General features: G+C 45.4%; 1 protein-coding gene across 1 annotated transcript in view; it reads right to left on the bottom strand.

Annotated features, from left to right (window-relative positions):
* Positions 1-12,795, bottom strand: part of LOC141048844 (spermatogenesis-associated protein 1-like) — a 53,918-nt gene that overhangs the window by 1,254 nt on the left and 39,869 nt on the right. The window contains 2 exon segments of the mRNA XM_073544915.1: positions 2,121-2,219; positions 12,291-12,469. Of these exon segments, the coding sequence (XP_073401016.1) occupies positions 2,121-2,219; positions 12,291-12,469 (278 nt within the window).

Here is a 12,795-nt window from a genome sequence, read left to right as displayed (position 1 = left end):
AACCCCCTGCTCATGCCAGCACCTGGACAGGCCCATTGTAAGTTCACCAATGACCAAGGTCATGTGGCCAGATGAGACCAAAGTATAACTTTTTGGTATCGACTCCACTCGCTGTGTTTGGAGGAACAAGGATGATTACAACCCAAAGAACATTGCCCCAACCATTAAGCATGGTGGAGGAAACCTCATACTTTGGGGGTGCTTTTCTGCAAAAGGAACAGGACGACTGAACCGTATTGAGGCGAGAATGGATGGGGTCATGTATTGTGAGGATTCGGCCAACAACCTCCGTAAGAGCATTGAAGATGGATCGTGCCTGGGTCTTCCAGCATGACAATGACTCGAAACACACAGCCTGGGCAACTAAGGAGTGGCTCCATAATAAGCATTTCTAGGTCCTGGTGTGGCCTAGCCAGTCTCTAGACCAGAACCCAATAGAAAATTTTTGGAGGAAGTTGAAACTCAATGTTACCCAGCGACATCCCTGGAACCTGAAAGATCTGGAGAAGATCTGTGTGGAGGAGGGGGCCAATATCCCTGCTGCAGTGTGTGCAAACCTGGTCAAGAACTACAGGAAACGTCCGACCTCTGTAACTGCAAACAAAGGTTTCTGCACCAAATACTAAGTTCTGTTTTTCTATTGTATCAAATACTTAATGTGCATTTTATTGCATGAGATATGTAACGATCCTACAATGTGACTTTGTGGATTTCATCTTAGATTCCGTCTCTCACAGCTGAAGTGACCTACGATAGACATTACAGCCCTCTCCATTCTCTGTGGGTGGGAAACGCTGCTGATTCTGCAAGTTATCAAATACTCTGTAGGCGCACATGTATCCAGAGTTTTGCCCAAGATTTTGTCAGCGAGATATTGCAGATTTTATTGCTACTTATCTGCAAGGATTTGTGACTTTCTGTGATTTTTATGCCACTTTTTTAGAATGGACGCGGTTAACAATGGAAATAGTTCAACCCAGATTTCTGAATTGAACTTTTTATGGGGGATTTTTTTTATGGCTGAAGTACAGAAAAAGAATGAAAAGTCACTAATTGTGGGACACACCATGGTTTCTGACTTTTTCGGCTTTATTGCCGCTGTCCTGAGAGATTTTCTGTGACTTACAGCAAACAATGGTCCAGTCCGGCTCATGTGGCCCCGGAGCCGGAGATGCAGCAGATTCATGGAGGGTATGCGACTCCATCGCTCCGGGGCTCCTTCTCTGGCCAGATAGATATTCTCACTGATAAGACACCCCGATTCCTTTTTGTGGTGCGTGTGGCAGTCGCTGCATTATGACACTTTCTAAGTATTGGGACTGTAGATGTTCTGGACCCTTATAATTAAAGGGCTTTTCCTGAAGTGGGACCTGATAGCGGTCAGTAACACGGGACATGGTGGGTCTTAATGGTCCATCGTAGACTATCGGTGTCAGGTCAGCGGGGGCTCCCAGCATCGATCGGCTGATTAGAGGGGCTGTGGAGGGTCAGTGAGTACCACGTCCCGCTCATTAGTTCCGGACTTTGTAGGTATAGCTGCTCCCGGCACCGGAGTCCGATCAATGACGGCTTCGCAGCGGACTCTTGTCACCGTCTCTGGTGTTTATCTGATGTGAAGCGCTCGTCCTGCTTCACTCATGTTCACACCTGGAGGAGCCGCTGACCTCACGTTATAGGTGTCTGCTGGGACGGTGCGTGATTGGCAGGTGTCAGATGTGACATTTCTTGCGCCACTCACTTTTACACTGGAAATTTACTCTATAATTTAGTTTTTCGAGTTTTATGGATTCCGGCTGCACCCCGAGCCAGCGCAGCATTGAAACGAAGCCACTGATCCCAGAAATGCCACAAACCGGAGCGAGGCTTGGATATGGCATACACGGTGCCAGGACCGGCAAAGTATGGCGGACCAAGGCAGCCTGGGCAATGCCCCATATACACCCAGGAGCCGCTCTGCCACCATCAGCAATAGTCCTGGCACCAGGCAGAGGAAGGTGGCGGAGAGATGACCAGCTCCTTAGTGGGGGGAAGTTGGGTTTGGGGATCACCATCTCTAACCGCTGAGAACCTATCTGACTCTGTGTCTTAGGGCAAACAAGTGTCTTCAAGCAAATAGTCACCTTAATTTCGATGACGAGCTTGATTCTGGCGTTGTCCACCTTCCGCTTCAGCTGGTCGAGTTCCTGCCGCGTTCCGGTTATTGCCATTATTAAAGAATCCTGTCCAGACAGAGGAATACACAATCACTGGCCACAGAGGATGACGAATCACATCTTACACGACAACTCTGAACTGGCGGCCATCGGCCTGGTGTCTAATCTTAAGGGCTCGCTCACACTAGCGTGTAACACGGCCGTAAACTACACTGTGTTCCAAATTATTATGCAAAAAAAGTTTAGGAGTGATAAGGTTAGAATTTTTTTGTTTGTCATTTACACTCATTGCTGGTGATGGGTGTCAGGGCTCTTTATATCACTGAAAGCAATTGCAGATACCTGTGCACATTAGTTTGGCCGGTGTGTCCAAATAAAGGCAAGACTACTGAAGAAGGCTGTTCCACATTATTAAGCAACTTACATTCTTTGCCAAAATGGGAAAGAAAAAGGATGTGTCTGCTGCTGAGAAGCAACAAATTGTGGAGTATTTAGGTCAAGGCATGACTACAACCAACATTGCCAAGACACTTCATCGTGATCATCGCACAATCAAGAAGTATGTCGCTGATTCCCAGCACACACGTGTGCGGCTGATAAGGAAAAACTGAGGACTCTTTCCAACAGGCAATTGCGTCAGGTTAAAAGAGCAGCTGCAAAAATGCCTTGTCATAGCAGCAGACAAGTTTTTAAAGCTGCTGGTGCCTCCAACGTCCCCCGAACAACAAGATGCAGGGTCCTTCAGAGGTTTGCAGCTGTGCATAAGCCATCCTGTCCACCACCTCTATCCACTGCACACAAGCAGAAACGGCTCCAGTGGCCAAACGAGACATGAAGACTGATGAGTGCCGTGCAACGCTCGATGGTCCAGATGGATGGAGTGGAGGATGACTGGTTGACGGACACCCCATGAAAACACGGCTAAGGCGCCAACAAGGAGGAGGTGGAGTAATGTTTTGGGCTGGAATCATGGGGAGAGAGATTGTCGGCCCCTTTAGGATCCCTGAAGGGGTAAAGATGAACTCCATAATCTATGTGGAGTTTCTAAAACAGCACTTCCTGCCATGGTTCAAGAGGAAGAACCGTGCTTTCCGCAGCAAGATCATTGTCATGCCTGATAATGCAGCGTCTCCTGCTGCAAATAACACATCTGCATCTCTGGCTGCTATGGGCATAAAAGAGGACAAACTTATGGTGTGGCCACCATCTTCCCCTGACCTCAACCCCATTGAGAACCTCTGGAGCATCATCACAAGGAGCGTCTATGATGGCAGGAGGCAGCTCACATCTAAGCAACAGCTCTGGGAGGGGATTCTGTCCACAGGCAAAACAATGGAAGCACAAACCGTCCAAAAACTGACAAATCCAATGGACGAGAGAGTTCAGAAGCTTCTTTCGAACAAGGGTCCTATGTGCAAATGTAACATCACCGAGAAGAAAGATTTGACTTGAAAACTGTTTGATTTCATTTTGTAATAAGCTGATAATGCTTATAACTTCACAATTCACCATTTTTTGTTAAAAAAAAAATAAAAAGGTTGAAAACTCTTCTGAGCATAATAATTTGGAACATGCATTCTGAGTGTTTATTTTTAAAAAATATCCTGTTTTCATAGGCAGATTGTTCAAAAATATTGCAATTATACTAGAATAGTAGATGACTGGAAAATAACAATGACTGCAATTCATAGAGGTAATTTACAGAAAATATGAGGAAGTATTGTTTGCATAATAATTTGGAACACAGTGTATGTGATGTCTTATCGGACTCGGCACTGTGGTATAGGGTTGGGCCGCACAGATCTGCGATTGTCTTCACATGGGGAATCAACATGTGAAAACCATCTCCATGCTGCAAGTGGCTCCAGAATCACGGGCAGCCATACAAGTCTATAGGAGCTGGCAAACCTCAGACTGCACTCGGATGACATCTGAGTGCAGTGCGATAACTGCAGAGAATAGAGAAATGAAGTTCTCCATCTTCCCGGCACCAGTGCTACAATTCTCTCATGCAAAAAAATCTGATCTCTCTAAGGTGACGCTCGGATCAGAGTCTGACAGACGGAGCAGAGTGTCAATAATATAATCGACCCGATTCTGTCACATAAGAGAATCTACGTCAGTGTGAGCGGACCCTAATGGTGAAGGTCTACAATCTATTATGATACGATTTATGTCCAATATCGTCTGTTTGATTAATGTTCTTATATACAGTGGCATGTAAAAGTTTGTGCACCCCTGGTGAAAATTACTGTTATTGTGAACAGTTAGGCTATGTGCACACGTTGCGGAATTCCCGCGGAGATTTCCGTGGGAATTCCTGAATTCCATTCTGCGGGAAATATGCGAGCAAATCACATTTTAATTCCCACGGAAAAACTAGAGATTTGCAAGCGTAATTAGCTCGCAGAATGCTAGTGTTTTCCAAGTGATCTGTAGCATCGCTTGGAAAACTGACAGGTTGGTCACACTCGTCAAACATAGTGTTTGACGAGTGTGACCAACTTTTTCTATTGAGGCCACCTATGCGGCATCAGTAGTAAAAGGACCTAAAGGTTAAAATAAAAAAAAATAAAAAAGGGGGCGTGGTTTGCAGGGGACAGGAGCAGACGTGTTTTGCTGAGCTCCTGTTATTTCCCCTATTTAAGCCTGCAAAAGCTTACTTTAAAGCAGAACTTTGGACTCTCAAAACTTCTAAAGAATGCCTGGAATAAAGAAGAACCCGGATCCGAAGAAAAACAACTTTATTATTGGATTAAAAAGTTCTCTGAAGAGATCTGAAGGAGGCCTGCCTTCCAAAACAAAGCCGCAGCTTGGAATTACAGCATCCGGCCAAGAGAAGTGGAAGGAGATGACTCAGCTTGACCAACAGACTCCCTGGGCTGAAGGCGCTAAGAAAGCATCGCAGACAGCGGCTCCAGTATTTCAGGGGTCAAGCCTGCTGAAGCGTCGGGAGATCGCGGGGAGATGTACAGAAGAATCCTCCCCGGGGTCGGCACTGGGCCGGAGAGGAGGAAAGCCCAATGCAGGGAGGGAAGACAATCCTAGGAGGCCAAGTACAGCAGCAGGACCAGCAGCGGGACCAGTAAAAGTAGCAGCGCCGGTGGGAGGAAGAAACCGGCATGAATCTGCTTCTATCAAGCCGGCAGCAGGTGCAGGACGGGTTCCGAGGAAGGCGGCGGTAACGTCAGCGGCCACAGGAGCGATCGGCGGCATGGAGACAGCATCACATGAGGTCCGGGATCCAGAAGTGACAGCGGTGAGCGGCGGTCTCTTCGCCGGCGGCGGCGGGAGCTACCAAGAGACGGGGAAAAGCGGCGGTGATTGTGTCCGCGGCTGATGGGGAGGTTGGCTCTGCTGGAGAGGTGGAGGTGAGTCTGTCGGGGGCTTCGGGAGCAGCGGGATACCCAGGGGAGGCGGCGGTGTCGGCTACAGAGGCTGCCGGAGCAGCCAGAAGAACAGAGAAAATGGCGGGAAATTTAAAAATGGAGGAGGGAGCCGTTGGGAGACTGGGGAAGACAGCGTTGTCATCAGTAGCGGTGAAGCCGGTAGTAATGGCGGCAGTTCCAAAAGTGGCTGTGGGAGCAATGGAGAGCATGAAAGTAGTAACAGATACAAGATCTGGAGACTTTGCAGTAAACTTAAAAGCTAATGAAGGAGCAGAGGGGAGCTTTATAAATGAAGAAAGAATTACACATATTATGAAAGAAGCTGAGAAAGACTTTATAACAAAATTCAAAGCAGCTACTGGGATAACACTTAAGTCAATGAGAGAGCTAGATGAGCAGGGAATGGAGGAGAGGTGGGGTGAAACAGCATTGTGTATAATGGACGAGATGGCTGAGGGGGAGAGATGGGAACTAGCGGAGGCAATGGAAACGAGAAGCTCTATTACAGTAGAACAGACACAAAATAGTAGAGATGATCCCAAGCGGAGGGGGGAGGAACTAAATTTTTCTAATGATATAAGCTTTGGCATAGGGGATAGCTTTAAGTTATGTGACAAGGTCGTGATGGGGGACGAAGACCAGCAGGATTACATTGCAACCTCAATAAGACATAACCAGCATAAGCCCCTTTCACCCATTTTAATTATTGATGGTAGACTCAGACATGAAGCACCAACATTTATCCCAAAGAAGGATGAGAAGGTACTTTATGGGTCATGGCAAGGGGAGGAAATAAAGAGTCAAAGTTTTGAATTTTCTGGGCCCAGTGACCACTCAGGGGATTTATCTGATCAAGCAAATAATTCGTATAATTCATTAGATTTGCAAGGTATATATTCAGAGGGCATTTCGGAGATGGGGTCACCTGAATCTAGACGTAGTGATATATCTGTTAGTACAGATTCTGAGCTTAATTCTTCAGAAGATGGGCAAGAGGGTAACTCTGATTATGAAGGGAATGACCATAGGAAGGAAAAGTATAGTACATCTATCACATCATTAATTGACAAAATACCTGCATCTGATGGTTATCCTACAGAGGATTTCCTGATTAAATTAGTAAAAGCTTTATTAATATCTGTTGAAACACTAGGGGGGAATTCTATTATAGGGAAAAATTCAGAAGCAACGTGTACGTCAGAGCTTTTCTTAAAAAAAACTCTTTCAAAAAGTGCTGCTTTCCTTCCTGGAAGAACTTAATCCTAAACCTACAACAACCTTAGTTATTCCTACTCAAGACTTCAGAACGAACGATATTTCTCAGTTGAAACTCGAAACTCTACGTGCTGAAGAAACCAAGAATTTATTTTCACTTGCAAAATCTGTAGAAAAAATTCAAGAAGACATAGACTCCTTCAGAAATAATCTGGCTATATATGAAGATTTTAAGAGGAAAAACAATGTTAAGATCAGGGGAATCCCAGAGAAAGTTCCTGCCTTTCAATTAAATAATTATATCTCCTCAATGATTCATCAAATTATTCCTCACACAGGCAAGATAAACCTGATTGAGAAAGCCTTTAGAGTACGCAGACCTCCTTCCCTCCCGTCTGATGTTCCCAGAGATGTCATTGTCTCATTTTATCCTAATTGGATTAGAAATACACTGCTGAACATCGCAAAAGACCCGCTATTTCTCTCGTCATCTTACAGCCACCTATCCTTCTATAAAGATTTTTCTAAGGATACATGGAAGAAAAGAAGATCACTCCAATCAATAACGAAGGAACTTCGTTGTGCTAATATTTCTTATACTTGGACCCAAAATTCCACCCTCCAGATAAAGTTTGCAGCAAAGATGTTTGCCATTTCTTCCCTGGAAGAGGGTGTAGAATTTTTGAAAAATATTGGAAGATTGCCCTCGGCGGACTCACCTGGGATCTCGAGACTTCCTAAAGCAGACATCAACCCTCCGTGAAGATGTCTAAAGATTACAAAGCTCTAAGATGGTGGCAGACTTGTCCTCCTTTTATTTTATTTTATTTTTAGGAGTAAAATTATTCATGTTTTTTAAATTTACAAAGATTCGGGCACTAATAATAGTAGTACGTTTTAACAGGGCACATTATTTGTGTTTAACAGATTAGAATTAGGAAGATAAAGAAGTATAATTATAATTATATATATATATTATATTCATGTAGAATAAGCAGGTATTTGCTTTTGTAGCTTTGTTTGAACCTTTTTTTTTTACCCCCAATCGGTCCTAGAGCCACCTTGCGTGGTTGAGGACGGGGGGGTAAAGCCTCCAAACAGGTCCTAGACCACCTAGTGGTTACGGACGGGACAGGTAACATGCAACTATAGCTTTTATTTTTGGACGTATGATGTAATTATGGTACTTTATGTTTGTATACCTGTCTATCCCCCATCTGGGGGTCTCCCTGTATTTACAGGGGGTATCCTTTCCTCACCTAACCCTTTCCCACTTTCTTTCCTTTCCTGTTAAAAAATTCACAAAACTTAATAAAAACACTTAAATAAAAAAAATAAATAAATAAATAAAAAATCGTGTTTTTCTCACCTTCCGGCGGCCCGCGCAGCGTCCCCGATCATCGCGATGCTCCCGGCAGGTCCCGTTCCCAGTGATGCATTGCAACAATGACCTTTGCTGACGTCGCAGTCTCGCGAGACCGCTATGGTTTTGCGGGACCGCGACATCATCAAAGGTCATTGTCGTAAATCATCACTGGGAATGTGACCTGCCGGGAGCATCGCGATGATCGGGGACGCTGCACGGGACGCCGGAAGGTGAGAGTATGACGATTTTTTATTTGTATTCTATTTTTTACAGGGATATGGTACCCAGAGCCCGGCGGACAGTCTCCTCTCCTCCGGACCGTGGGTACCATCTGCAAATGTTCTGCTTACTTTTCGCATCGTGGGCACAGCCACATGCGGAAAGTAAGCAGAACAATGCAATCCTATGTGGGCGGAATTGCCGCGATTCCGCAAATTAATGAACATGCTGTGTATTTTTCTGCAATGTGATTCTGCTGCGGGAAAATCCGCAGCATTAGCACAGCATTTCGGATTCCCATAGGATTGCATGGGATGCTTTTTTGCGTTTTCACGGCAAAGTCGAGCGTTTAAAACGCCACGAAAGCGCAGAAAAAATGCTACGTGTGAACGCAGCCTTAAGCAACTTAAAGATGAAATGATCTCTAAAAGGCCTAAACTTACAGATGACACATTTCATTTGTATTTTAAGCAAAAAAAAAAAATTTTTTTTTCTTTCATTTTAAAAAGTACAAAAAAGGAAATGGGCCGATGCTAAAGTTTGGGCACCCTGGGAGATTTGTGTGCACAGATAACTTTGACCAGGGTTTCAGCCCTTAATTAGCCTGTTAGGGTTATCGCTTGTTCACTATCATCATTAGGAAAAAAAACAGCCTCCTGTAACCTTGTGCCAAAATCCAGCAGACATGGGCTGCCGGGCACTCTGAAAATCGTGGAGGCCCACAAAGCAGGAGAAGGCTGTAAGAAGAGAGAAAAGTGTTTTCAAGTTGCCTCAGTTCAAAATGTAATTAAGAAATAGCCATAACCAGGAACAGTGAAGGTCAAGATAAAGTCTGGAAGACCAAGCAAAATGTCAGCGAGAGCTGCTAGGATTTCTAGAAGAGTGTATTCAGAACTCCCGCTTGACTGCAATAGACCCTCAGAAAGATTTAGCAGACTCTGGAGTTGTGGTACTTTGTTCTAGTGTTCAGAGACACTGGCACAAATACGTCCTTCATGGAGGAGTCATCAGAACAAAACCTCTCCTACATCCTCACCATAAAGGGTCAGAAGTATACAAAATAACATCTAAACAAGACTGAGGCATTTTGGAAACAAGTCATGTGGATCGATGAGGATAAAATAGAACCATGGCCACAATGATAAAAGGTTTGTGTGGAGAAAAAAGGGCACAGAATTTCAATAAAGAACATCTCGCCAACCATTAAGCATGGGGGTGGATCAATCATGCTTTGGGGTTGTGTTGCAACTAATGACACAGGGAACATTTCATGAGGGGAGGGAAGAATGGATTTTATGAAATTTTCACAAATCCTTGCTGCAAACATAATACCATCTGTAAAAACCTGAAGGTGAAAAGAGGAAGAGGAAGAGGATGAGGACGGCTTCTACACATGGAGAATGATCCTAAACACACGTCACAATCCACAATAGACGACCTCAAAAGGTGCAAGATGAAGGTTTCACAATGGCCCTCACAGTCCCCTGATCTCAACATCATTGATAATCTGTGGCTAGATCTCAAAATAGCAGAGGAAGCGAGAGGCTTCAGGAGAATCTCACAGAACTGGAGGAATTCTCCAAGGAAGAACGGAGGAAAATCCCTCAGACAAGAAGAGAAAGACTCTTGGCTTGCTACAAAAAGCCTTTACAAGCTGATACTTGCAAAAGGGGGAGCTACAAGCTACTAATCATGCAGCGTGCGCAAACTTTTACATTGGCCCATTTTCCTTTTCAGAATTTTTAAAATGTGAAAAGGTAAGAAAATTATACATATATTTGTCTAAAATACAAAGTAAGTGTGTCATCTGTAACTTTAGGCCTTTTAGAGATCATTTCATCTTCAACTTGCTTAACTGTTCACAATAACAGTAATTTTGACCAGGGGTGCACAAACGTTTACATTCCACTGTATTGTTATAGCAATTACATCTCCAAACCCTTGGCAGAGATACATGATAAGATCCTGTCTGCAGCCACCACTAGGGGGAGCTCCCTGTGTACAGAGATACATGATAAGATCCTCTCTGCAGGTCCCCACTAGGGGGAGCTCCCTGTATACAGAGATACATGATAAGATCCTGTCTGCAGCCACCACTAGGGGGAGATCCCTGTATACAGAGATACATGATAAGATCCTGTCTGCAGCCACCACTAGGGGGATCTCCCTGTATATAGAGATACATGATAAGATCCTGTCTGCAGACCCCACTAGGGGGAGCTCCCTGTATACAGAGATACATGATGAGATCCTGTCTGCAGTCCCCACTAGGGGGAGCTCCCTGTATACAGAAATACATGATAAAATCCTGCCTGCAGCCACCACTAGGGGGAGCGCCCTGTATACAGAGACACATGATAAGATCCTGTCTGCAGTCCCCACTAGGGGGAGCTCCCTGTATACAGAGATACATGATGAGATCCTGTCTGCAGTCCCCACTAGTGGGAGCTCCCTGTATACAGAGATACATGATAAGATCCTGTCTGCAGCCACCACTAGGGGGAGCTCCCTGTATACAGAGATACATGATAAGATTCTGTCTGCAGCCACCACTAGGGGGAGCGCCCTGTATACAGAGACACATGATAAGATCCTGTCTGCAGTCCCCACTAGGGGGAGCTCCCTGTATACAGAGATACATGATGAGATCCTGTCTGCAGTCCCCACTAGTGGGAGCTCCCTGTATACAGAGAAACATGATAAGATCCTGTCTGCAGCCTCCACTAGGGGGAGCGCCCTGTATACAGAGACATGATAAGATCCTGTCTGCAGTCCCCACTAGGGGGAGCTCCCTGTATACAGAGATACATGATGAGATCCTGTCTGCAGTCCCCACTAGTGGGAGCTCCCTGTATACAGAGATACATGATAAGATCCTGTCTGCAGCCTCAACTAGGGGGAGCTCCCTGTATACAGAGATACATGATAAGATCCTGTCTGCAGCCACCACTAGGGGGAGCTCCCTGTATACAGAGATACATGATAAGATCCTGTCTGCAGCCACCACTAGTGGGAGCTCCCTGTATACAGAGATACATGATAAGATCCTGTCTGCAGCCACCACTAGTGGGAGCTCCCTGTATACAGAGATACACGATAAGATCCTGTCTACAGCCACCACTAGGGGGAGCTCCCTGTATACAAAGATACATGATAAGATCCTGTCTGCTGCCACCACTAGGGGGAGCGCCCTGTACACAGACACACATGATAAGATCCTGTCTGCAGCCACCACTAGGGGGAGCTCCCTGTATACAAAGATACATGATAAGATCCTGTCTGCTGCCACCACTAGGGGGAGCGCCCTGTACACAGACACACATGATAAGATCCTGTCTGCAGTCCCCACTAGGGGGAGCTCCCTGTATACAGAGATACATGATAACATCATGTCTGCAGCCACCACTAGGGGGAGCTCCCTGTATACAGAGATACATGATAAGATCCTGTCTGCAGCCACCACTAGGGGGAGCTCCCTGTATACAGAGATACATGATAAGATCCTGTCTGCAGCCACCACAAGGGGGAGGTCCCTATATACAGAGATACATGATAAGATCATGTCTGCAGTCCCCACTAGGGGGAGCTCCCTATATACAGAGATACATGATAAGATCCTGTCTGCAGCCACCACTAGGGGGAACTCCCTGTATACAGAGATACTTGATAAGATTCTGTCTGCAGTCACCACTAGGGGGAGCTCACTGTATACAGAGATACATGATAAGATCCTGTCTGCAGCCACCACTAGGGGGAGCTCCCTGTATACAGCGATACATGATAAGATCCTGTCTGCAGCCACCACTGGGGGGAGCTCCCTGTATTCAGAAGGAGCATTGTGTGTGATCCTATATTAGGATTTCCCCTCACTAGCCAGCAGGGGGTGATGTTTCTTTTGCCCCTCTATATACTGGGGTACATTAATGTTGTCTTGTTCCCTATATATACCTTTGGGTTGGCAGCGAGTGTTGGGTGCTTTGCACGTTTTTTACTGTCTCGCGCTGCCAGCTGGGTCAGGAGCCTCTGGTAGTGCGCGTTGGTTTCCTTTATCAGCTTGTTCAGTTTCTCCTCTAATGTCGCCGTCTCTTTCTTTGTTTCAAAATACTTCTTTTTCCAGGAATCTCTGGCTGTAGGAAGAAAAGCAAAACTAATGACCCCTCTGCTGCCGCTCAGTTGTTACTTCCTCGTTTACATTGTATGAATGACTTATAAATCTGCTGAAACAATATTACAACAGGTGCAGAAGACACAGCAATGTCTGATCACTCCGTCTATGGCATTCAGATCGATACTTTCCTGGAACCTGATCACTATTACATACAGATCAGTACCTTGCTGGCACCTGATCACTATCACATACAGTCAGGTACCGTTCTGGCACTTGATCACTATCCCATACAGATTGATACCTTCCTGTCACCTGATCACTTTCCTGTACGGATTGGTACTTTGC

The sequence above is a fragment of the Dendrobates tinctorius genome, unplaced genomic scaffold, assembly GCF_039654945.1.
Source record: "Dendrobates tinctorius isolate UK_male_01 unplaced genomic scaffold, ASM3965494v1 ptg000138l, whole genome shotgun sequence".
In the NCBI taxonomy this organism is placed as follows: Eukaryota; Metazoa; Chordata; class Amphibia; order Anura; family Dendrobatidae; genus Dendrobates; species Dendrobates tinctorius.
The sequence above is the reverse complement of the archived record's forward strand: the minus strand, read 5'-3'. Positions and strand labels throughout refer to the sequence as shown.